Consider the following 25,333-nt stretch of genomic DNA (forward strand, 5'->3'; position numbering starts at 1 on the left):
TTCATGTATAATACCTGCTTTTCACTGGCTTGAGTGTCAGCCGAGTGGCAGAAGCGTCGCGCTGGAAGGGACCAGAAGACTCGGGCAAACACGGCTGTTTGGGCTACCCCACAGCAGCTGGAGGCTCTGCCTCTCCCACACCCCCAGCTTTAAACCCCAGAAGCTCTGGGGTTCGCTGCAGCCCCCCCACACCCCCAGCATCATTTCCTCCCCATCCCCCTCCCGAGTCCCAGCCAAGGGGCAGCGAGAAGACATGGCACTCCTGGAGGCTGTTTGCTCCCCGGCAGATTAGCTACATAAATGCTAATAAACAAAAACACAGACAAGGGGGAGCCTTTTAAACCATCTCAAAAATCCTTTCTCTTCTCAGCCTACCTGCTGTGTTTGCAGGGGGCACCTCTAACCCCCCCCCCCCCCCCCCCCCCATGCCCTGCAAAGCCACCGGGCAGGGCACAGTGATGCTGCCAGCGATGCCCAGCGCCCTGCACGGAGCTCAGCCACGAGGAGCAGACCCCGAATCAACTCCTCCTCCAGCAAAACCCCTCCAGCAGTGAACTCCAAAGCTGTAAATCCCCCCCCCACGCACCCACACCCACCCACCCACCCTCGACGAGGCTGGATTTGTCTCCCAGCAGCTAAAGCTTAGCCCAAGGTGTGCAGCTACTGGAGATTATCAAACCTTCGGGGCTCAACCAGCTCATTTCCATCCAGCCTGACCCCAAACACCCCAAAAACCCCCACCGAGGGAAGCTCTCGCCCCACTCTTCCCCGCAGCATCGCTGCTCGGGGTCCCGTGGCTTCGGGGGAGCCCTTCTCCCCAGGGCGTGAGAGCAGGAGCCGTGCTGGCAGCGGGATCCAGCCCTGGCAGGGATCAGGTCCCGTAGCCATAGCAGCGGGGTATTTATTACAGCCCGGCCACACTCCACCCCGGGCTGGCGGACTTTAGCCCTTAATCGAATAGAAAAAGTAGCAGCAGACGCCTCCGGTCCCAACAGGCAGCATAAAACACAAGGAGGGCCCCCAAAATAATGGTGAGTGAAGCATTTCAGCTGATACAAACTGCTCAGCCCCCCCTCTCCCCATCCAGATTTTAAAGCTGTTTTTCTTTTGTTTTCTTCTGTCCTTCTCCTTCCCCCCTTTATGCTACAGGCAAAATTTCTATCCCAGGATCAAATTAATGGTACGTAGTTTTGTTCTGCCTTTTTTTTAATAGCAAGATCAGTTTAAGAAATTTTATATATATATATAAACATATATTTATATATTTCATGGAATGGTTTAGGTTGGAAGGGACCTTAATGATAATATATACATATGTAAATATATATAAAGAGGCATTTTCCCCAAAAGGGTCTCTGTCTTGCCCCTCCCCTCCCCCCAGCTCCCAAGATTTCTCCGAAACCAGAGAAATCTCCCCAGTTTCCTTAAGCCAGTGCTGGGCACAGGCAGGCAGCCGAAACCATCCGCTGGATTGCATGGAGAGGTTCACCAGCAACCTCCCAACCCCGGGAACACGTCAATCCCGGCCAAACTAGCGGGGACCAGGAGAAATTTGAGGTGACCACCTGCAGCGCTGGAGCCTGGCAAGGCTTCCTGGATGATGGGAGCGAAGGTGGAGGAGGAAGAGGAAGGAAGGAGAAGGTGTAGGAGGTACAAATTCTCACCGCAAAGCACCCCCTGGGAAAGGGGGACAGGAATGAGGAAGGGTTTGCTCGCAGAATGGCAGAAGAAAGCTGAAATAAGAGTATTATTGCAAATCTGTTAATCTGCAGCACCCTCGGGCTGAGCAGCTCTGCAGGATTGCTGCAGGGGAGGAGGCGGCCGGGGCAGGGGGAGGACACGGCCCCCCCACACTCACACCCACAGCAAGGTCTAGGGACGGAGAGGATGAAGAGGGTGGGCGATCGCACCAAAAGAGGCTGATTTTCACCTCCCTGGGCGGCACAACTTGCCCGGTGGCATCGAGCGAGCGGAGCCGGGAGCAGAGCGGGAAGGCAGGGTGGGAGAGGGCAGCTTTATCTAGGTCAGCCCCAAACCCTGACTTAATTTGAAAACTGGCGAGCCAGTGGTGGAGGGGGAAGGGGAGAGGGCGAGGAGCAGAGATGCCGCCGCGGGATGGCAGTTTCTCCTCCCTTAAACTCACAGCACCCAGACTGTCAAAATGCCACATTATCCGTTCTTTTACCTTTTATTAAAACCCAGCCAGTGGCAGGGGCGAGTGCCAGACCCTGCAGGGACCAAACCAGCATCCCCCACCACCACTTAAGGCTCATTCCTTTAGCACCCTCTCCTACCCCCCCCCCTCCACGGAGGCAAAGAAAAGTACTTTTTAACAGTACATTCTACATATTTGGAAGCCTGACTCCGCTTTCAGACTTGCTTCATTAGGCTGAAGGACCCCAATTAGCTCAGCTATTCACAAACCGGGATTTTAATTGCCCTTGGCACTTTTCCCCGGGGTCCTCCCCCCCCCCCCCGGCCTTGTCCATCATCTTCCTTGAAAGGAGACACCCCGAAGCAGACACAATATCCCCTGCTGGAACCCTCCCAACGCCGCCCGGCCGGGCAACAGGAGAAGAAACGTCACCGGTAGGTCAATGCAATCTCACATGGCGTAACAGAGAGTTTTGGTTTTTAATTAGAGTTCAAGGAATGTTTTTCCCTGTACGACAAGAAACAAAAAGGCAAGATAAAAGCCTGCGACCTGATGGCAGTGATGCGGTGCCTGGGAGCCAGCCCCACGCCGGGAGAGGTGCAGAGGCACCTGCACCTGCACAAGATTGGTAAGGAAAGGGCAGCGCCGGCACGTGAATAAAACGCACCGGGTTACGGTTGGAGAAACTGAGCTTTTCTGTGGTCAGGAGACCACAACAGGCAAAGGCGAGGAGGCTGCCTGGAGCCCAGCAGACAATATTCGGTCTCAGGTAAAACAGTCAAAACCCACCCCGATGTGCTAGATGGTGAGCAAAGTCAATCCAGCACACAGATTAAAATAGTGCTGATTAAAAAAAAAAGAAAAGCTTGGAGACAGTGAGAGGCATATATATTGATTATGGATTCTGAGGATGGGAAACCATCCCGTCCAACCAGCAGAAGCAGAAGAGCACAGAAAGATACTTGTCTGCAGATACGTATAAATAAATTCAAAGCACAGTACAGAGACCAAAGAAGACTCATGAGATAAAAGCAGGCTGGATTTAAAATTCTAGATACAGAGGTTTCAGAGCACAAGTCCAGCAAAGCTATAAAAGGGTTTTTGGGCCAGAAGCGGGTCCACCCTGGTCCAGATCAGAGTCAGGCAAAAGGGAAAAGGTGCCTCAGGAAGGGAAACTGGGGGGAAGAGGAGCGGGAGGTGCTTAGGTCTGGAGTCAGCCTACAAAACAGAGCCGTTCCTAAAGAATCTGCTCTCATCTTTCCAGACAGAAACGCAGAACTGGATTTCTCCACTTTCCTGAATATAATGTACAGGCAGATGAAGCAGGAAGAGCCCGAGAAGGAAATTCTCACGGCCTTGTCCATGATAGACAGGCAGAAGAGAGGGGTTATCACCGTTTCAGAGCTGAGAGCCAAACTTACAAGACTGGGAGAAAAGCTTTCCGAGGAAGAAGGTATTTTGCAATTCAAAGATTGCCGAAACGCTCCCCCATCTTCTTATTTCCTTCCTGATTTTCCTCTGTAGTCAAATCTGGGATCAGGAAGGACCTGGTCCAGCAGGACACGGTGCTGGTGCACCTTTGGCGGGGCAAGAAGGGATGTCCCCAGGTCCACCCCACCGGCACCAGTCTCTCTCCTGCCACAGCCATTCCATGAGTTCGTGCCTTCCTTTAAAACACTTTGCCCACTTAAACCGGGGCCCCCAGCCGAGCCCAGACAGGGGGGAGCACTCCCAGAGCCGAGCCCAGCGCGTCAGCCTCGTCAGCTCACCACAGCTAATTAGTCTCACTTGATGGTGAAGTCACCTCGCTGCCGGCAGCCTCTGCCCACACCACCATCACCAGATTGTGTGCCTGGCAGCAGAGGCCAGCTGCCCATTAACCTTTTCCCTTCCTCCAGTTGTTTCCTGGATGATGATTTTTTCACCCCGAGATGCTCCACTGTATTCATAAAGCGAGCGTCCGTCCCCCCAGCTGCAGGGATGCTGTACGGTTTCCCACAAGCTCTGTGGCCAGCACAATTTGGAAGGAGAGGGGGACTTTTTAATTAAGATTCTTTAAAAAAAAAGAAAGAAAAACCCTGTCCTATTTGTCAGAAATTTGCCTCCAAGGGACACAGTAGGAGGGAATTGCCAGGAAGCTGAAAATGATCAAACCCTGTCAGACAGCTGACGTTGCTGTGGGCGCTTTATGTACATACATAAACTTTTTAAATGCATGCCCCACTTTTCCAGCTTTGCCAGGCTGCAGGAGGGGGCCCAGGCCTGCGGGAAGGCTCTTTGCACCCCTCTGCCCTGGGGACAGGGTGTCCTGTCCCCTCCTCCTTGCTCCAAACCACCTCCACCTGTGGCTCCTTTCTCCAGCTCTCGCCCCTCCGACCTCGCTGCGGGCTCTGGAGCGTGCATACTAACACCCCACCTTTGGCAGAGAGCAAGGAGAAAAACCCATCCACAGTCTGACAGGGGCAAGGAGTGGGTTTTCCCAGGGTTGTGGGCTTTGTTACAGACCTCATTAGGCTCCTCGGGGGTACAAGAACTGTCCTAGAATTAATCCGAGGTCAGTCCAGTCGCCACCACCAGCTTCACGAGCGACACACCAGAGCACGTCTTCCCAGTGTCTTCTTTGGCTGTTTCACTGGAATAATAATTTATGCAGCTATGCACATCTGAAAACACTTTCGGAGCTATTATGAGAGCCGAACAGTGAAGACATGGAGACACTAACCCTAATTAAAGGTGTCCTAGCAAGAACCCCCATTGTATGAAGATTTGGGGAGCGCAGGGGGATTTCCCATGGCTTTGTGAGTAGATGCACAGCCCTTTCGCCAACAAGGCACTACAGATCCTCACCTAGCAGGCGATGCCGCTTCTCAACAAGAAATTCCCCCTCTGGCCTGACACACCGAGCTCCGGCTCGCTAAGCTGCTATAAATATTTGATGCCGGAACAGACTCAATTTCATTAGTGTCTGCAATTGTTTGGTAACTACTGGCACGTACCTTCATTTACAGCCGCTCCAGAAAAGCCTTCGCTTCATTTTAATTTAACGTCCTTTTACCAAATGAGAAGCGACACCTTTTTCTTCTGTGTTATATTTATTCTGGGAAGAAATCTTTTTTTTTTTTTTTTTTAATTTACATCCTTAGAAGCATTTGCTTACCACCAACGTATTCTTTTTGAGAGGAGGATTAGATCTCCTGGAAAGAAAGAACTGTTACTTACCTTACGCTAACAGCAGTTCCCACAACAGCCCCTCCTTCACCCCACGCTGCCACCAGATCCTGCGGCAGCAGCTCAGCCCCTCCGTACACCCCGACACCCGCCTGCGAACAGAGGGGAAAACACCGTCCCACCCCGTACGTGAAGGGAGAGAGGAACCGGGTTGTGCCGCTCCGGGAGGCCTTCCACAACTATTTACAGTAAAAACAGCTTTTCTTCCCCTAAACCTCCCCTCCTCCCGTGACCTTCCCCCCTGGATTTCACAACTGGCAACTGCAAAGCCATTATTCCCTGCTCCAGTAGAGTCTTATTTAAACGACAGCAGCTCGTTCAGCCTGAACGGCCACTCTGGAAACCTCAGCCAAGTATCTCAGGAGTGAAAACACAGACCAGTAGAGTGCTGGGACCAGTTCTGGGTCCCCCAGTTCAAGAAGGACAGGGATCCACTGGAGAGAGCCCAGCAGAGGCTACAAAGATGCTCAAGGGACTGGAGCATCTCTCTGCTGAGGAAAGGCTGAGGGACCTGGGGCTGTTCAGCTGGAGAAGAGCAGACTGAGGGGGGACCTCATGGATGCTGAGCAATAGCTAAAGGGCGGGGGGCAAGAGGATGGGGTCAGGCTCTTCTCAGTGGCATCCGGTGACAGGACAAGGGGCAACGGACACAAACTGGGACACGGGAAATGCCATCTGAACATGAGGAGGAACTTCTTCACTTTGAGGGTGCCAGAGCCCTGGAACAGGCTGCCCAGAGGGTGTGGAGTCCCCTTGAGACATTCAAATCCTGCCTGGACACGTTCCTGTGCAACCTGCTCTGGCTGGGGTTTGGACTGGGTAGTCTCCAGAGGTCCCTCCCAACTCCTAACATTCTGGGATTCTGTGACCAGCCTCCATCGACCTGCCCTCACCCGTTTTGGAGAGCACTCCAGCACCGCCCCGGTGAGGTGACACCAGCCCAAATGGGCATGAGATGATGGATTCGCAATTAGCACATCACCGTGTTTCAACCGTCTATCATCTTGGCTCTAAACACTAGGTGTCCTACTAATGAAATGTCCAAAGATAAAAGCAGGTCCACAACCCAGCAGCTTCCCCTCCCTCCGCACAGCATCCAGTCACACTCCCTGTCCAAGGGCAAACAGCAACAGCCGCGGGAAACTGGACACACACCCCTCAGCATCAGCAAGGGAAAACCTCTTCTGGATTGTATCCGATGCCTTATCGGAGGAAACCGCTGCCCAAAACATTAGCAAATACAAGCTGTTGGGTTTCTCATCTGCTTTAGTGCCCACTGACTCTATGGTATGGGGAAAGCAAAAAACGGAATTCTCCTCCTCTCCCAGCATCCCAAGGAATATGGCACCTAATTCCCAGGAGCACCTTCATTCAGCAACATTTAATGTTACTTTTCTATATGTCATTTCTTACGTATTTCTATTTTATTTACATTATTTGAAAGGAAAAATATCTTTCAATGGTGCACTTCTTTCTACCCCTACTCTTCACTTCCAGCACTAATATACCAACATTAACTAGAATCACAAAAATCTACTTAAAGTTGGGCACATAATCTGCATGAGCACTTCGCTTTGTCCAAATTGAACAGGGAGAGGTTCGCTATTCAAACCCAATAAGCCACTCCGACCAAGAGCAATTAAAAGTTGATTTGCACTACATTTGTAAATCTTTTCCACGTGGAACTCAAAGAGATGGACATCTCCGCTCCAGAAAGTTAGACACGGAAATCAAAATCAAAGCGCTAATTGATGCTGGTTTAAAACTACAATCTGGCTGACACCTCCAACTGATCCCAGGAGTTATTACTTCTAACAAAAATGTCATGAAACCCCAAATCCTGCCTTGTTCTTCTTTTGGAGATCACAACATCCCTGATACGCGCCACTCAAACTTACGTTTTCTGTTACTCTTTCTTTCAGTTGATGACCTGCTAAAAGAAGCCAAAGTTGGACCAAATGGAACGATAAAATACGAAGAATTCGCCCGCATCATTTGTCTTCCTACAGTCGACTACTGAAATTCAGAACAAGAGATTGGTAAGAGCAGGACCTGAAACTTTTTCGACTTCCATTTTTCCTAGTTACTACTGGGACTCGGGAAGCATCGTTTGCCTTTAAAAATCCTTCTTTTGCCTTGATGATAGTGCTTACACCCACACGGTTTCCCACCCCGTTTCTGGAGAAACGCTGTCACAAAACGTGAGCTCTGATATTTAAATAAACTGAATGCAACACTCCTTTGTGTAAAACATGTCATGCTTAACAAAAAAAACCAAACCCACAACTCTTATTTTAAAATACATTTTAAAGTCCACAGATTGTGGCATAAATGAGAACTCGTAGTTAAGTTCTCACAGTGACTGAGACATTACACCCGCGCCCGGACACTGTTCTTTGTGCAGGGAGAGATTCCCCGGGAACCTCGATTATGTCACAAGGGTGGTAAATTCAGTGTAACTACACCCAGCTCCCCAATATTCTTTGGATGCACCGTATGATCCCGTAAGATAACTCCTAACCAGATGCTCCCGTCACGAAGCTGTCAAGACACCAGCCCCATGTCCCTGGGAACTATCTAGAGGGACAGGAGATGGGCAATTCTCCAGCTCCACCAGTGATGCTCACCGGTTGCAGAGGACAACTCCCAGTCTCCAAATAGGAACGGTCCATGATTGCCGTCTCTTCCCTCCTAATTTTTCGCTTCTCCAGCACATGAGATCTCTCTGCTGTTGTACTTCTGTCACATTATTTATTAAGGAACAGTCTCCCACAACGTCAAGTCTCTCCGCGGTTAAGCTGCCCCTGCACTTTGAGGCAAGACACCGAAAATGCTGTGCTTGGTAAATTATCTGTCACCAAGTTCTGGGCCAGTTGCCCAGAACATACTCCCGGAGACAGCCTGGCAGGGAAAAACAGGGGCCGTGAAAATTCAGCTTCTCCACAACAGAAAAAAAACCACACTGTCTCTTTTGACTTTAAACTGATTAAAATCAGCGTGACCCCACAGCAGTCGCTACTGAACTTATTCCATCTATATCTCGGCAGCCTTAGCTAAGGTCCTCAGAAATTGGAATTACAGCAGATTCTCTCTGGGGTCAACTGGAGATTTGCAGAGACCATCTCTGCTCAAACTTGGTTAGAAACTAAAAAAAAAAAAAAACAAAACCGAAAACAAGAGCCAATTGTAACCCTTCCAAATCAGCAGTGTCTCTAGGAGGGTAAGGCAGGGATTATTCTCAGGGAATGTTATTATACGGGGTTAAAAAAGCACAAAAGATTAAACGACGTGCTGAATGCTGTGCAAGAAACAGAAGCGGACGCAGGATGTATCAGTTTGTGCCCAACCTCCTGTGATCCCGAGCCAGGCTGCAGAGCCTGCGGTTCTCACGAGCCAGCAGTCCCAGTAAACCCCAACTTGGACGTGGACACGCCAAGACACCAACCAAAGGCTCTCTGAAGAGCAAAAGATCACACTTGAAGGGGAAATAAACTTTGCTTGAGGTAAAACTGATGTATCTTGTCATACCTGTCCACCACATCCCTCGATTCTTACATTAGCTCTTCCTACTCTACAGATAGAAAACAAATAAAACCCCTTGTCTGAAAATTAATGAGCTACAAGCAGCTCAACACTCAACTAACGCTCCAGAAAAAACACCCAGAGAGAGATAGGATTCATTAGAAAAACCAAAAAGGAGCTCCAAATAAAAGCAAAGGAAATTATTTCCCTTACGATTCCCTTCCCACTGTTCACAGTTAATGTCTGGACAAAAGTCCCACCTACCTGGACGCCAAGCCTTTGTGCGCTGTGCCTTTGGAGGGCTGCCCACCGCGGGGAGACGGGCTGCTGCCCACCGGAGCTGCTCCAGATCCCCCACAGAACAACCGGCAAGGAAGGGGAGCAAAAATCCTCGCTTGCTTTGAGCGTAATTAGCTTATGAAACAAGGAGTTGGTTTAGAAGCGTTTGTTTCCAATAGGCATCAATAGCCAAATTACAAACGATCCGATACACAGCTTAATTCTTCCCTATTGACCAGAGCAGTTGATTAACAAATCCTTTCAGCCTCAGACAATGCAAAAGCTTGTATATGGTGGGGACCGATCAGCTCAAAATCACTTTGGATTACTCCAGAATCCATCTGTACCGTCACAGGCAGTTCCTGCCCTCTCGGGGTGGGTAAATATTACCCAAATAAAAGCCAGCAAAAAGAAACCCCGCTTCATGCTCACAAAACACAGCAGCGTTGTTAGAGCCCGGGGAGACACATCTCAGGCACTCCACACCACAAAAAAACAACACTGAGAAGCAAAGAATTTGGGTTAAAAAAGGCCCTTTGCGACTCTCAGCCCACAGAAAACACCCTGCCCTCCCTCCTCCCTTCCCCCCCCCCCCCCCCCCAGGAAACACAACGTAACTGAATGCTTTTTATTACATCTAAAGATTTCTACATAAACAGGTAACATTCAATAGGTAAACCATTTTTTTTTTCCAATGCATATAATAAATATTTTCACTTGGTACTTTTATACAAACTGACATTGGTCTACTATACATTTTTAAAAGCCATTTACTGGTTTGGCATGCCGTATGGAAACTAAGAGAAAGTTTTAAGGCAATGAATGACAGATTTAAATTCATGGAATTAATGGTAATTTTAATATTCTGCTTATATACATTTTTCCCTTTGTTAATTAAAACAATTAACAGCAGCACTTTCGGGGACCACCAGCAATTTTCCCTTGTTAGAAATCTAAGCTCTGTTAAAAAAAAAAAAAAAAAGAAAGAAAGAAAACAGTTACACTGACAAAACCTAAATCCTTTATATTTAAAATGTGCTTAAAACCCTGAAATGTTAAACTGCAACAAAGAATTATTTTTCCAAACGTTCTCCTCACAGTCCTTAGCTCTGCGTCAGGAGGCAGGTCCAAGAGAGTCCAATGAAAAAAAATCTATAGGTCATCCCATCCTTGAAAGGCTCATTGACTCCTTGCCGTTGGGAGGAAGGGACGAGCCCGGAACCGCTGTCACCTCTGTCCTTACGGAAGGGCTACACAGTTTTTAACACGTGGCAGAGGTTATAGTTTAGCGCGGTTGTTCGTCTCCTAAAGGACGCGTCAGTGATGCCCTCAAGAGCGATTCAAAGCCACCTCCACCCCGTGACTCGGAAAGAACACACGCGTGTGCACACCCCGCTCCTCGGTGGAAGGACCTGAGGACAAGAGACCACCGGTCCAAGGAGGAGGGGATCTGGAGCGAAGGGAGCAGCATCGCAAGCCAGGCCAGCCCCGGGTTGCTTTACTGCCTCCTCCGCAACACGTGACCTAACGGAGACGGAGTTTTGGAGTGAGGTTTGCAGGGAACTTGTCCAGAACTCAGACTGAGACTTCTACCAAGCAACGTTAACCGTGGTCAGAGGCACAGAGAATTATCACCTATAAAGAACACCCTGGCGTGAAACAGGAATACTCACAAAGCATATGGGATTAATACCACAAAGGAGGACGTTAAGAACGTTTCTGTCCCATCTTTGTAGAGCATTGAGGTTTAAAAAATGACAACGGTGAATTGAACGGCCTTCCTTCCCTTCGGGGGGACTCGTGAGGAAATGGAAGACGTCATCAACTGACCCCGCTTTCCAAAAGCTGAGACAGGCATAAAGATGCCAGATTCCGCGTCATCACACACTCGCCACATTTAATTCCGTAGGTGAATTAACAAGATTTTTAATACCATTGTCAAAAGCGACACAAGCTGCTCTTCAGGTCATCTTTAACGATACAGTCAACGGAAACGGTGCCACAATCCTCGGTAAAACAGCCACAGTTTCCTGAATTTCCCGCAGGCGTTTCAGGCGCCCAGTCACACCGACGGCGGCCGTGCTCCGGCGTTACAAACGGTATCATAGCAAAGCATATGCTCTGAAGTTACCAGGTTAGTATTCATGACTAAAATGTATGAGATATATTCCTAATGTAGGTTTAATCACTCCAAAATCAGACTGAGTTTAAAAAATAAGTATTTCCCATTTTCTATCCTTTTATTTTTTTTTTTTTTTAACTGACATTTAATAAATTATAAAATTGGTGTATGGTGAAATATATATATCAGCCAGATATGTATGAAATACACATGCATGGGAAAAACTATTTAACTCACTTTTAACTCACACACACGGATCTATAAATACATATATACACACACATATACATATAAACACAAACATTTGTTTTCAAAATTCAAGTCAACTATTTAGTGGCAGAGGGATGCTGTAAAAACACTAAAAACAATTTTGATGCCACATAATGTGAACCTTTCAAATAACCATACGACTGATCATACAGCAATACCTAATGCTACTTGGATTAAAGATTTTTTTTTATTATTTTTTCCTTTTTTTTTTTTCCTTTTTTTTTTCTTTTTTAATCAATGCAAGATTTTTGAGACAACTTCATAGGCAAAAGGTGGCCCTTGTCAATGCTCAAAGCAACTAGCTGCAATCAACAGTTTTGGACATTAAAAATTCAGACAAGAATCTGCTAATTTTAGTATTCCTTACTCTCTCTTCCTGATAAACTTGTTACCTGCACTTTCAACCAGTTATAAAAATATTTTTCACACCAGAGGAAATATTTACTCTCTCTGACATGGACTTTGGGACACAAGAGAATCACCTCCTTCCCTCCCCCTTCTCTTAAAGAATCTCCTGAAAAACTGCATTCCAGCTATTTACACATTTCACTCTTTAATAAGAACGGATCAGCCCAAATGACCCACCAGTTCTACAAAAAAAAAAAAAAAAAAAAAAAAAAAGATTTTCCTATGTCATGCACAACTTAAAAAAAAAAAAAAGAAATCAGGAAGTAAGTATGGCTCAAAGTTCAACATAAGCGTACTGAAAAATCAGGGAAATCAAAATAATTACAAGGCCAAAAAGAGAAAACTGAATTTTGAAACCCACTACCCTAAGAGACTTCAATAGGCAGCAAAACATTTGAGTCCATAGGCTACAGGGTGGGGCTTTTTTATTGGGTTGGTTTTTGGTTTAAGAGACTCACATTGAACATTTAATATTAATTTTGATGAACGTGAACTCAGAAGACAGCGTACCAAGACCATTATCAGCTGCACAAACCATGCAATAAGTGTGTTGGTATTTGTATTTTCTTCCTTTTGTTGACAAGTTCACTTTTAAGCAGAAATTTGATCTACTAGAGCTAAAAGTAGGTTTCTCCAGACAGAATGAGACAGGCCTCAATTCAATAGGCCATTTATACACGCATGGCTAACTTTAAAGCACAAGCAGTTCCACAAATTTAAAACTGACACATGCTTAATATTTTGCTGATTAAGATCTTACGTTAATTTAACAGGATTCCATAGGAAGTTCTCAGAAACAAAACCCTACAGTCCAATGTGTCAATGCTTTTATTTGGGGCTAGATTCTATAAAAATTCCCTGTCTCGTCCCACATAAGCACAGCCAAGCAAATCCTCAGCCTGAGATTTTACTGAGTCTGGCCCTCAAGAATAATTGGTGCACTAATGAGCTTGCAACATGCTTGATTAAAGCACGGATTTTTTTTTTTTAAAAAATAAAAATTGTCTGAATAGAGGGTCATGTAGAACCAGAAATGACAAAAAAAAAAAAAAACAACCCAAAATCCCAAAAAACCAAACCCACTCCTGAAAGGCTACATCCTGCAAACAGAGGGGATGCTGTGCAACAGTTTGGGTAGGGTTTATTCCGCTTTAAGCACAATAAAATCTGCACTAAATATGGGATGAAGGAATTAGATTCCACCAAAGGTAAATGTCTCCAAGAGGAGAAAAAACCCTCTCCCAAGGTTGAACTTTAAAAGTTCAGCTCCTTTCCTGTTTATGTTACTGTGAAGAAAATAATGCCATTTGTGTCCAAACTATGGGGGGAAAAGAAAGTAACTTACATGACAAATGCACAGGTGTAAAATCTTCAACATCCATAAAAATGAACTGAAGCTCCTTGTTTTTGTTAATTTTTTTTTGTTTTGTCTTTTTTTTTTTCTTATTTTTACCAGTGAGGCCATCTTAGGTTTATATACAAAAGTAAAACTGAAAATATACTTTTGTTCTCTGTACACATAAATTTTTTTCCCTAAAAAAGGAAAAAAAAACCTTGTCTATGTTTCTAACATAAAGTAAAACCAAGCACAAAGATTTTTTCCTCTGACGAGTTCGTTGACTCCAAAAATCAGTCCAATGAAATAATGTCTGGTATGATACCAAAGATAGACGCCGTGTCCGTGCTGCTCCTACTTGCAACTGGATGCCCATGATTCTCTCGCAGGCTGTTGGAGGAAACAAGACTGCTGTTACTGCCACTATTGCTACCGTTTGTGGCCGGCAGAGAACCGCTTCCTCCTGCATTTAGCTGATCGAGAAACATCTGAGATGAAGTGTATGGGAAAAAACGAGAGTGTAAGAGTTCTTGATCATCTGAGGCGGAAACTGCCGCAGCTGCAGCGGCAAGAAGGGATGTGTTGTAATGCTGGGGGGGGAAAAACAACATTTTCAAGTTACATTTCAGATACCATAGTTGCGATTGAGAGCAGCACAAAAGAAGATATTCGTAAGCTAAAGCTCTGACAGCTTCTGGCTTTCACAAGAGCTCGTCTACTCAACCTCTCTGTAAGGTAAATGGACCGATGCAGTGAACTTTTACCTCTGCAGCCCCTGATTTCTGAAGCCAAAAGAAACTGGAAATACTAGTATTAGTAAAAGCAAATGCTAGAAAAGCAACAGCTCACAAAACACCTAAAACAGTAAGAAGCAGCACTCTTATCTCTTCAAAAAATTCCTTGGTGGAAAAATTCCCCCAAATTCAAAGAACCATTTTGCTATCCCTCTCCTCCGCTCAAAAGTCACAGACCAAGCACAGCTGGTGACACCATGTGCCAGTCACTGCTGGGGGAGGAAGGTGCTTCTGTGAAAAATGCATTTGGAAATGGGACCCTGAGTCCCATCAGGTGGCAGCAAGAGCTGTCCTGAGTTATACTCTTTGATGGGCAGCCCATGAAAGGCAAGAACTTTAGCTATCAAGGATCAGATTTTAAATACAATATCTCTGTAGGGTAATTTCGCTCTTCGTATTTCTTCCCGCTATGATGAAACACCCATGCCAGCTATTCAGTCTTGTTCCCCAAAATTCATGGCACAACTACAGCAGTGCCCATCAGTGCAGCATCAGACTTGGGCACTACTTGTTTCAGAATAATTCTCCTATCTATGTTTCACTGAATATCAAGGCAGCTTTTCTGAATCCAAGCTCTACAGTGCAGGCTCTGGTCTTAATTATGATATGAAAGCATCCCTCTACATATAGCGCAACTCTCCTACTTGAGATTGCTGGACACAGAGGGAACAAAAGGCAGGTGAGTCACCCCAGCCCTCTTCTTTTTCTTGATGCACAGGAGGAAAAGCGATGAAGCGGGAGGACTTGCCAACCCAGACTCCTTTTGAGAACGACCTGCTTAGTTCCCAAAACTGGAAGAACCAGCACCAATCTAGTCCATGTCAGTAAGCACTTACAGAAAGGTGGCAAACACGGTATGAACTGGCACACAGCCTCAGAAAAACCAGAGCTGCCCCTGCCTTATCCTCCACCGGAATTCAGACAATGCTTATGTTTGGTCCCAGTTTCTATGTGTATAAAATAAAGCTGCAGCCTGCCTGCATTTACACCTACATCATACACCTGCTCCTTCCTCGCCTAGAGCATCCACAGCAGCAAGTCCTTCTCAGAAAAGAATATCTGCCATATGACTTGATTTTCCTTGACTTACCTGATTGTCTCCTGACAGGAAAGGGAAGAAATCTAAACCTGCAAAGAGCCAAAGAAAAAGATTAAGCTTCTCAAAATAAACAAGTACCTCCCCATTTTCCCACCACTTATTTTGAAATAAAACCAACATAATACTGATGACACTTCAGATTCTCTTGCAAAACATGAACATTCTAAAACCTTACAACATTAATCTAAATTTTCCCATCCTCTGCGGATGCAGAATAGTACTTTCCACTACTGGATTGTCAAATGACTGCATGTTTTAATCCTTCTCCAATAGTTATTATCGCTTGGAAAGCTGCACGTACAGCTACAAACCATCAGAAGCTCACCTTGCAAGTCATAAGGCATGGGCGTCATATGGAATGGATGCCTGTAGTCTTGGATAAGCGATGTATTGATGTAGCTGGTGTCTACAGCAGGAAGGCTCGGCGTTCTCGACACAGGAGATGCTTGATGCGGTAAATTTAAAATGCTGGGAAGAAACAAAGGCTTGTTACAAGTGTAAAATATAGTCTTGGCTTTAATATTAGAAGAACAGCATTTGAAGACTTCTATTGCTGTCCCGTGCAGGGCATGTCCATTTTCAAATTCAACACGAAGTCGACCTCTCAATATTCATTACGAGCTTTGTGACAAGTGCATAATAGCAACTCCCCTAATTAATTTCAAAGCTTGACTAGAAAGCATCACAATGCAGCACAAACAGTTGAAGTCTAGCAAATTTAAAAGCAAAATAAAGCTCAGACTCAACCAGTAGAAACCGATGACTCATTATAAATGGTACTGGGATCTCTGCAACAAATAGGCTACAAATACCCCTAAGCCAGGACTCGAGAATCCTAAAGGCATATTGAACCCCCTAAAAAGGTACAAATCTGCACAACAACAGGACAGATAGGCTCTACGAGGTAATTAGCAATGGAAGACAGCCAAAAAGGTCTTGAGGAGTTTTAAGTGATCACTGAGTCATTTACATCACTGGCGCGGTAATCAGTTCAACAACAGGATCCCTTCGGTTTAGCCTCAGTTTTCATCCCCACGTGTTTATGTAAACAGGGTGCTATTAACAGCTTGGCTACTTAGGTGTAATCAGGTTATTCTGGCATTCTTTATTACTATGCTACTGCCACTAATCACCAGTAAAACCCGCACACTCCCACACCACACCCATGTTTCTCCTCCCTCTCTCTCTCTGTATGTTGCTGCTTTCATATTTCTCTATGAAAGAAAAACATTTCCAAGTCTTTAAAAAACATGCTTCTAAGCCACAAAGTTTTGCACCACTTTACACTCATTTTCACAAATACAATTAAAAAACTATACCGTGTTACACACTTCTGTTATTCCAATCTTTTCAGGCTTTGTGGCCCGAGATCAAATCCATTTGCTATAAGCTACTAGATCAGGATATAATCCAAACACAAAACTTTCTAGATATAATTTCTTTTGAAATTGGTCAATACTCTTCATTGTGACTACATGTTTTCTGCATTGGCCTGTGTATTTTACTCTCACCCCTTATTATTTAACGGCGATGCTGGAGATATAGAAGGACAGCTTCTCTTTGCAGATGGTTCCTCCTCCTCTTCATCTGATGAGCTATCAATGGTTAAATCAATCACTTCTACTTTCTTATTTTTATTTGACTGTTGGTGAGAAGACACCTGATGTTCCAAGGAAGAGCTTATGCATCCTATAGAAAACAAGCCAACATTAAAAGCTGTAGATTACACCACCACCACAACTGTGATAACATCACGGCATATTATATGCCTTCATAAATCAAGCTTATAACTCAGAATAAAAGACAACAAAATTACGTAACATTGATAATAACTTAGAGTACCATCAGCCCCAAACAGGTATTACACAAGTAATCTCTCTCACAAATGATCATTAAAAGCTACAAACACACATGCAAAAATGAGCACCTTAAAAAGTTAAAGGAACATCAATACTTGAGAGTCCAACAGAATGACATTCAGTCCACACATCCCAAAAAACAACTTACCATCAACTCCGTTGTAAGATGCAGTTACTTCCTGCACTTCCTTTTTCGATCTCATAGGAGCCCAAGACCCATCCTCCTTAAACTGAATTTCATCACAGTCTGTACAATACTTCAGGATTTCCATGAACAACCTGCCAATCAAAAACCTTTAATATCAGTCCTCAAAAAGAGCTTTACTCATTTATTTCTCCAGTATCTTTATTAATCAGTATAAGTTTGAAGTAGTGTTTAAAGAGAGTTGAAAACTTTCGTTCTTCTACCCTTCTCTCAACTGCTTCCTTGAGAAAAAGGAGTCACAATTTAAAATACTATCGAAAATAAAAGTCTGCACATTCAGTTAGAAGAACTAGAGGACTGGAATCTTGCCGAGGTCATGACACAGAACTCTCCACTTCCCAAAACAAGGGAAGAATGTGAACTAATATTAAAAATCATAATCTCCTACTTACCCGTATTTATCTTTGACAATATTTAACTGAAGAGGCCCATATCTTAAAGGAGTCCATGCAGCTGAGTACTTAAAAAAATAGTATTTCCTGAAACATCTTTTTTTTTTCCATTTTAAGCGAAAACTTCCTAACAATAGCTGAGCATGGGAATCTAAATGTGCAGCCTCTTCTCCTAGCTCTGTCTCCTAAAACTTTTAGGATCCTGGCACCACATCACTCCCAGGGGGAATTCCAGCTTTTGACCAAGACGATTCATGTGGTTCTGCATAAAAGCTTTGCTTTAATTAGCGAGAAAGTTCACTCTTTCCCAGATTGAAACATTTTCTAGAAATAACCTTCTCTTTGGGATGCTACAATTATACCACCTCATCTCCAACATCCACATCTGGAAACGCAAGAAGAAATAAGGAAAATTCATGCTTTTAATAATCACTACTCTTAGTCTTTACTATTTTAGGATGAAACCTGGAACAATGAACCCCACAGTTCTTTGATCCAAAGCAGAGGACCTGTAAATCCTGGGGTCCACGAAGCCCAAGCAGCCTGTGCGAGCCCCAAGCGTCTCTTCAAGAGCGTTTTGCAGGGCTTTAAAGGGGATCCCAAGCAATCTTATGCTGCACCGGCAGGTCACCAAATGAAGCACACAGACTCACTAGCAAAAGACCCAATCATTTGTGAGGTGGCTTTCTGGGGTTCTGTTTGTCTCAGGGTTTTTTTGTTTTGCTTGTTGGGCTTCTGTTTGTTTTGACAGGTTGGTTTGTTTGTTTGGTGGGGTGTTGTTTTGGGGTCTTTTTTTTTTTTTTTTTTTGGGTAAAACATTCTGAGTATGCTCAGAAGACTCTCCTTCACACTTTGGAAGAGGGTTAGGAATTAAAATGCAAACCCAGGAATACATACTTGGCATTTCTTCATGGAAACCAATACTAAATTTATTTATTTTTTTAATACTCTGCAGGTAGGCAGTACCAGGGAATCAATCTCTGTGTCACACTCTCTCTATAGCAACTCCCCAAGTGTGAAATAATTGTGGTGCCATTTGGGGGAGGGGGTGGCAGTATTTATTTGATCTAACACAAATGTCTGATATCAACTATTCCAGATTTGTGCTATTGCTCCATTAAAAGTAAAGACAACACGTGCTGTTTTCACATAGGGATCCAGCACTATGGAATACTGGAGGAAAAAAAACCCACCTGGTTAGTAATTCTTCACCAACAGCAGGGAAATTAAAGGACATGGTAATTTAAAACATGTCAGACAGAGCCAGATAACCAAGATTTCAGAGTACTGTATTCTGTTCAGCACAGAAACAGCACACAGAGAGTGTAAGGTACATCCTTCATGTTGAGTCAAGCTTTACTTACCCATCAATAATGAGATGTTCATAGGGAGCCTTCTTGTCACAGACAGGGCAAACCCAGGTTGGTTTCTTCTCGTTCATTTGAATATACAGAGTGGCATCAAAACATTGCAGGTGTGAACAAGTCAGGGCCCTACATGGTATGGTTAGCCGCATTTTACCGAGCTGTAAGAGAAAAAAAAAAAAATACATCATCTTGGTAGTAAATTAACAAACAGGGCTTTTCTGTCTGAGAAGAGACAAGAACACGTTGAGTTTTACTCCTGAACTCTCACAAACCCGAATTTTGATTAAAATACATTCCACCTACACCATTCCCTCCTTCCTGTAGGTTTGATTATCGCATAAAAGAAAGAGTTTACTAAAAATCAGATTTTTAACTACATTTGATCAAGGAAACTGAAGAGTACATTCTTCCATATTCCTATAACAAAATTCAGAGTTCACTGAGCACCTGTAACATACCAGTGTCCTGAACAAACCACAAAGAAGAATTCTTCATTAGTATTTTAAAAGCTGATGAACACGGGTCAGTCCTCTCCTACCTACTCACAGTTCAGCGTGTATTCAAGCCACTGACCGTACCTCAGTCATCAGGGCACTACCAGAACTACTACTACAATTTTCCAGTCACAGAAACAAGTCTGCAGAAAAGGCATTTGCAGGATTATGGATCATTTCCCGACATGTTTCTCTAACTCCATCACTCTCACTGCTTTCTGCCAGAAGGTGACTACTCACACAAGTCACACTTGTTAACTCTAAAGAAACTATTTTATACTCCTCCTGCTGTGATAAACACCGCTGCTACATATACAGTTGTGAGCTAATCTGAAATTTCCCTGCCTTTTTCTCGGGTAAAATACAAATAGCTGACTATCCCCTTTAATACCATCATACCTTTTCAACACTACAAAGGGCCCGCAAATGTTGAGGGAAGATGAGACGGGAGAAAATGAGTTCTAAGGTACGCTTTCAGATGGGGACCATCCTTTCCTTTGAGTTTGTAGAAAGGTCAGGACAGTGAGGTTTTGCAGACCAGGACAAAGCTTCCCCGGGTTTAATACAAAAAGCACAGCTGAGTGTTTAAACTGAGCAGATAACACAGGAGCATGACATGCAGGGAATGGTTAGGCTAAATAGTGGAACAGGAATATCTTGACTTGGATAGATAGATCAATGCTAACCCAGACCATAAAACATTAACATATGATTACACTGAATGCAAAAAAATGACTAGGCAGTGAAAGGCATATTTCATATTAATCTGAAATGAAAAAGTTTCTTCTCCTCAAAAAAAACCCAAGCGGTTGTTTTCTGGCAAAGTGTTTGCTCTGCACCTCAGGAGTCACACTGACTGACCACACGAAAGGTAAAAAGTAGGAATGGCTAAACAAGGCTCTTCCCACAATAAAAAAAACAACAAAATAATTCTTTATTAAGAACTATTTATACTGAGTATTTTGAAGTTGTATATATTTGACTAAAACATACACGATGACTTCATTTGAAGACCTTCAGCCAATTCCAACAGGGGACAGGAGGAAGAACTGTTTTTAGTAGGGATTAAGCGAGCACCGTGGTCACGCACACTGATTCTGAGCAATTCAAGACCGGTGCCACAGGATGGCACTCAATCTCAGAATATCAGAAAACTAAAAACAATATCAAGAACAAAGGCTCTACTCACAGACTCACAGTCCACCACTTCCTCCATGATGCTTTTTTTTTTTTTTTTTTGCAATCCCCTGTAAGCAGAAATCCCTCCAGCCCATTCCCAGCGAATTCAGCTAAACTGCAGGGTCTTGCTTATTTTTCTTCCCTCTGGCTCTCAGTCACTGTCACAAAACTCCCCAACAGATGGGAGGGGAGTGGAGAACTCCCTGGGGAGCCTGCAGTAATGGTGGTAGAGAGCTCAGACAGCAGGAGGTGCTCTATGTGCCATGTGTTTGGCACCCCCTCCCCCAAAATCCATGACCAAGCACATTATTTCTATCACATAATCAACCCCCGACAAAGCAAGGCCCCCTGATCCATGTCTGTTATGAATTCTTATCTCCCAGATGGTAGGTCAATGGCTCATTTGTCTTTTGGGCACAATAAGAAGTCTCCTCGCTCAGCGAGGATCAAGAGTAAGGGTACCAGGGATAAAACCTGGATGCTTCCATGTGATGTAAAATAAAAATAAGGAAGGTCAAAGACACGTGCTGCAGCAAGAACATAAATACCCACCTCCTGAGTTTAAAAAAAAAAAAAAAAAAAAAAAAAAGGCAGCAGATTTTAACCAGAAACATTTTCACAAGCTTTTGGTACAAAAACTGTGGCTCTAATTTCTAAGCAGCAGTCGGATTTTACCGAAGCCATATGTGTGCAGATAAAAATCAGCGTTTTCAGTGTTAACAAGTTGATGTCTCCTTTCCCATTTTTGGCATGAACCTCCCGGCTCAGCTCTGCCACACTGGCCAAGCTGTGTCAGAACTGACAAAAGAAAAGGTCATAAAAGAAGTGATGCATCCCAACTTTTGAAAAACTCTGTTATTGGTTTGATTCCTGCCTGTCGGCAGCCAAAGAAACACTGCATTAATTTATTTTACTAGCGTACAAAACATTGCTATCTTCCTGCTAGAAAACACACCCCAAACAGGAGTTAAGGATTTGTAAACAAAGCTGCAAAACCTACAGTAAAATGCTAGATTTGGAATTTTTGTTCAGTTAAATATTTGGTCCGGCTGCAGAGCCTGAGATTTATTTATTTTTATTTCAAGGGGAAGAAAAAAAAAAAAAAAACCCACATGAATACAAGTGTCTTCCTGAAAGACAGGCTCGGTCCAGCCCATTTGCCTGCTGCATCTTGGAGAGATTCAGCCAATAGTTAAGGACGGCTTTTTCTGCGTCCTCCCCGGTCTCGGAGGGAGAGCAGGCCTCTGTGCTAAAAAAAGCTCAGCAGCAATCCAAAACAAATTCAGAGGAAGCTGCCTCGCTCTGCACTTTTTGAGGGCAAAATAAAGGTTATAGAGTCTAAACCTGCCCCCCATCCAGCTATGCAATTCCATTCATTTTATCGAAGGATGCACGCGAGAGAACTGCGCTCATGGCAAATGAGATGGGAGAACAGCACCCTCGCAATAACAGGGCTGAAGATGCATCCGTCTTTCATTTTTGGTCCTGCTGTTAGAGACCAAATCAGTATTTTCAATGTGTACTTTCAAAGCATATCCTGTCCACTCAAGCATTAGAAAGCGAGCACAAAATATTTACCAAAAAAAAAAAATCTCCCTGAGCCAAATGCTTACAAATTAGCAAGTAAAAATATGGAGGCTACAATAAAATTACATTCAGACCCGAGGACAGTCTGACTCATGCTAATAGTCTTTCTATTCATAAGACAGGTTGAAAGGTGCAGTCTCCATCCCAACGAGCTTTTGCAATGATGGATTATTCCAAGAGCTACATTGAAATCAGCCAGCACTAAATGAGGAACACACTGGGAAAAAAAAAAAGTCAAGTGCGTATGTTTCGTAGACATTATTAAAATGAAACAAACATGCTCAAAATAATCTGCTGCAGACTTTGGTTTGTATGTCTATCAGAAAAGTAGTACATTTTAAAGAGGAAATACTGACAAAGGTAGGGCTTCTGAAGAGCTACATCCTAAGGTCAGATTGCTGGTTTGTTTTTACCCCCGGCAGAACTCTGAGAAAGCAGAACGGAATTGGACGTCTTTAGGCATTAGACAACTTGAAGTCCTAAAAGCAATACTGTAAAGGATATTCCTACTCTAATACTAACTCATCTGAACTGCAGTCATCAAGAAAAAAAAAAAAGCTTCTAGAAGGACTGCAGAAGAACTTTTACCAGTAATGGACGTTGTCAGGACAAACAGAATTGTGTCAGAAAACTCCCAAGGAATGATCTCTAAAGCAATATAAGTGCCTGAAGCAGCAGTTTTGACAAATCAAGTACGACTGAAGTAAAAACCTGTAATTCCAGAAGATGCATGAAGATTAATTTAAGATAATGAATTAATACATAGGCCCTTCTAAATTCTTACAGCCGTTTAATTCCTACTAAGGGATTACTATTTTTGTCTGTATTGGAAAATAATTTTAAGTGGTAAGAATATTGTGCCTAAAGAATGACAAAAACCCACCAGGACTATTGTGCTTTCTGGAATAACAAAGTACTAAGAGCACAACAAACATTCAACTACAACAACTGTGCCCCAAATCTGCAGCAGTTTCAGTGTGACACGCAAGTCCATAGGTTTATAAGATCGGAGGTTACGAGGTTCTCAGTTTACAGAACAGGATTTTATTTTGTAAATGCAATCCCCGTATCTTTCTTACAGCTGAGTTTTATCTTCCTTATAAATATGTTATTTTTTAGTTAGCATCAATGGCGATATGGAGATAGTCTTAAGATTGAAGATCACGATAATATCACACTTAGAAGATTTACAATAACCTAATACATATATAAACATAACCTCAATGTCAATTGTGCTTTCTACAGAGCAAAGCTCATATATCTAAAGGTTTATCCATACATTGGTAGAGTTTAAGAAGGTATTAAATAACTTGAGAAATAAGCTTCAATTTTGCAAGAATAAAGTCAGTCAAGTTTTCTTCTTTAGATTTCAAAACTGAAAATTTCATGTCAAACTTGAACAGATTGAGCCTAACCAGGAAACAGATGTATCCTTAATCTTGAAATGAGGTTAAAAAGTTATCCTGCAATAAAGATACTGCGTCAATCAATACAGACAACAAGTATTCTGAAGGTACCCGAGTCTCAAAGATAAAAAAGTGCACATAATATTAATATTGTGCAGTTCAGCCAATAACAAGAAAAACCCCGGTATAAACCACTGCTTATCGCTGCATCTAAGTGGTTAAAAACCAACATGTCAAGACACAGTGACTCTCTGCCACTTCTGCATTCACTGGAACTGTATTGTCCCACTTCAAATTTGCAGTAAATTTTGTTTGTACAACCTCTAGAACACCGCTTCATTTTTAATCTATATTAAATTCCCCAAAGTGCACACATGCATATAATCGATTTCAGTTAAAAGATGCTCAATTCTTTGGCTGCAGACACTGCCTAAAGAGCCGTTTTGAACAGTCAGACTCACCTGCCTGATCGCTGAGAGGGGTTTTATCACAATCAAGGACCCAAACTGCACACTCAGATGATCCAGTGACAGATTTAAATGTGTGCTTACATGTAATTCTGAAGAGCATTTTCAAGTTAACGGACTACTCGTTTTCTCAGGGGTCTAGCACATGCTTAAGCACAGCGATGGATACACAAATTAACATGTGGGTAAACACAGGTTCACCTCTACCAAATACATGTCTCAGAACAGCCACATTTTGATCAGAATCAGTTTTGAGGGAATTAAAAAAAACAAACCAAAAACAACTTACTGGACAAAGAAGAGAAACTCTTAAGCTTGTTGTTGCTATTTCACTGTCCGGATCAGCAGTCAGTTTCTCTTTAACTGTTATTTGAAAGAAGAAAAGGTTTATTTTACAGTTGATTTAAAACACAGATGACAGAGAAATAAAACAAATCTGAAACCGTGTGCTGAACTCTCAGTTTGCCGTATCTACTGGAAACAAGCAGCAGTGACTATTCTTTCAGACTCACACAATAAACATGTAACATATCCTTACTCCCTAGAAACATCATAAATGATAAGATTGAATAAAGCGAAAAGCAGGAAAAACTCATCTTAAACCAAGTTCCCTAAAATATATTTATACAGAGATGTCTCTCTTCATACACATGCAACTCTGTACTTGCAAGTTATTTAAAAATCTACCAACAAGATGAGCCACATTAACTTGACCGTTAACTTCAGGCACATTAAAAAAAATACATTAGTAACCCTCACCCAAAGAAGCACTACTGTAAACCCCTGAACAACAAGCAATTCCGCAATTTAAAATTAAAAAGCAAATTGACAAATAGGAAATCAGAAGTGCCCTGACAAAATCTGGGTTTTAAATAACTGCAGTGAAATATTAGCACTAAAGAAGTCCTTCATCTCTATCCATCCTCTGCTTTTACTTATAAGGAGTATTTTACAAGCAGTCCTTGGTTAAATGAACAAGTTGGTTCCGTGTTCTTCCTGCTCCATGAACTGGACCTACACCCTCATTCTCACCCGTACACTGAGAGCAGTAGCCACCTGGCAACTCTCTAGATGGTGTTTAAATCATCAGACCACATTAGCACAACCTAATGCCCAACACGATATGCCACTGGTTTTGTAGCATTTCCTGGTGGGCTAATTTCT

The 25,333-nt window shown here is 43.5% G+C and overlaps 2 protein-coding genes across 2 annotated transcripts in view; one reads left to right on the forward strand and one right to left on the reverse strand.

Moving 5' to 3' along the window:
• The first annotated feature begins 1,155 nt into the window (after positions 1–1,155).
• CALML4 (calmodulin like 4) lies at positions 1,156–8,530 on the forward strand. The gene is made up of 4 exons (XM_074156463.1): positions 1,156–1,180; positions 2,643–2,783; positions 3,420–3,608; positions 7,306–8,530. The coding sequence occupies exons 2-4, from the start codon at positions 2,708–2,710 to the stop codon at positions 7,401–7,403; spliced, it is 363 nt and encodes a 120-aa protein (XP_074012564.1). The 5' UTR covers positions 1,156–1,180; positions 2,643–2,707; the 3' UTR covers positions 7,404–8,530.
• Positions 8,531–11,808: 3,278 nt separating this feature from the next.
• PIAS1 (protein inhibitor of activated STAT 1) overlaps positions 11,809–25,333 on the reverse strand; it is a 59,859-nt gene continuing 46,334 nt past the window's right edge. The window contains 7 exon segments of the mRNA XM_074156591.1: positions 11,809–13,910; positions 15,205–15,242; positions 15,539–15,681; positions 16,725–16,902; positions 17,221–17,351; positions 19,034–19,194; positions 24,459–24,532. Of these exon segments, the coding sequence (XP_074012692.1) occupies positions 13,614–13,910; positions 15,205–15,242; positions 15,539–15,681; positions 16,725–16,902; positions 17,221–17,351; positions 19,034–19,194; positions 24,459–24,532 (1,022 nt within the window). The 3' untranslated portion in view covers positions 11,809–13,613.

Source organism: Numenius arquata, chromosome 11 (genome assembly GCF_964106895.1).
Source record: "Numenius arquata chromosome 11, bNumArq3.hap1.1, whole genome shotgun sequence".
Taxonomy (NCBI): Eukaryota; Metazoa; Chordata; class Aves; order Charadriiformes; family Scolopacidae; genus Numenius; species Numenius arquata.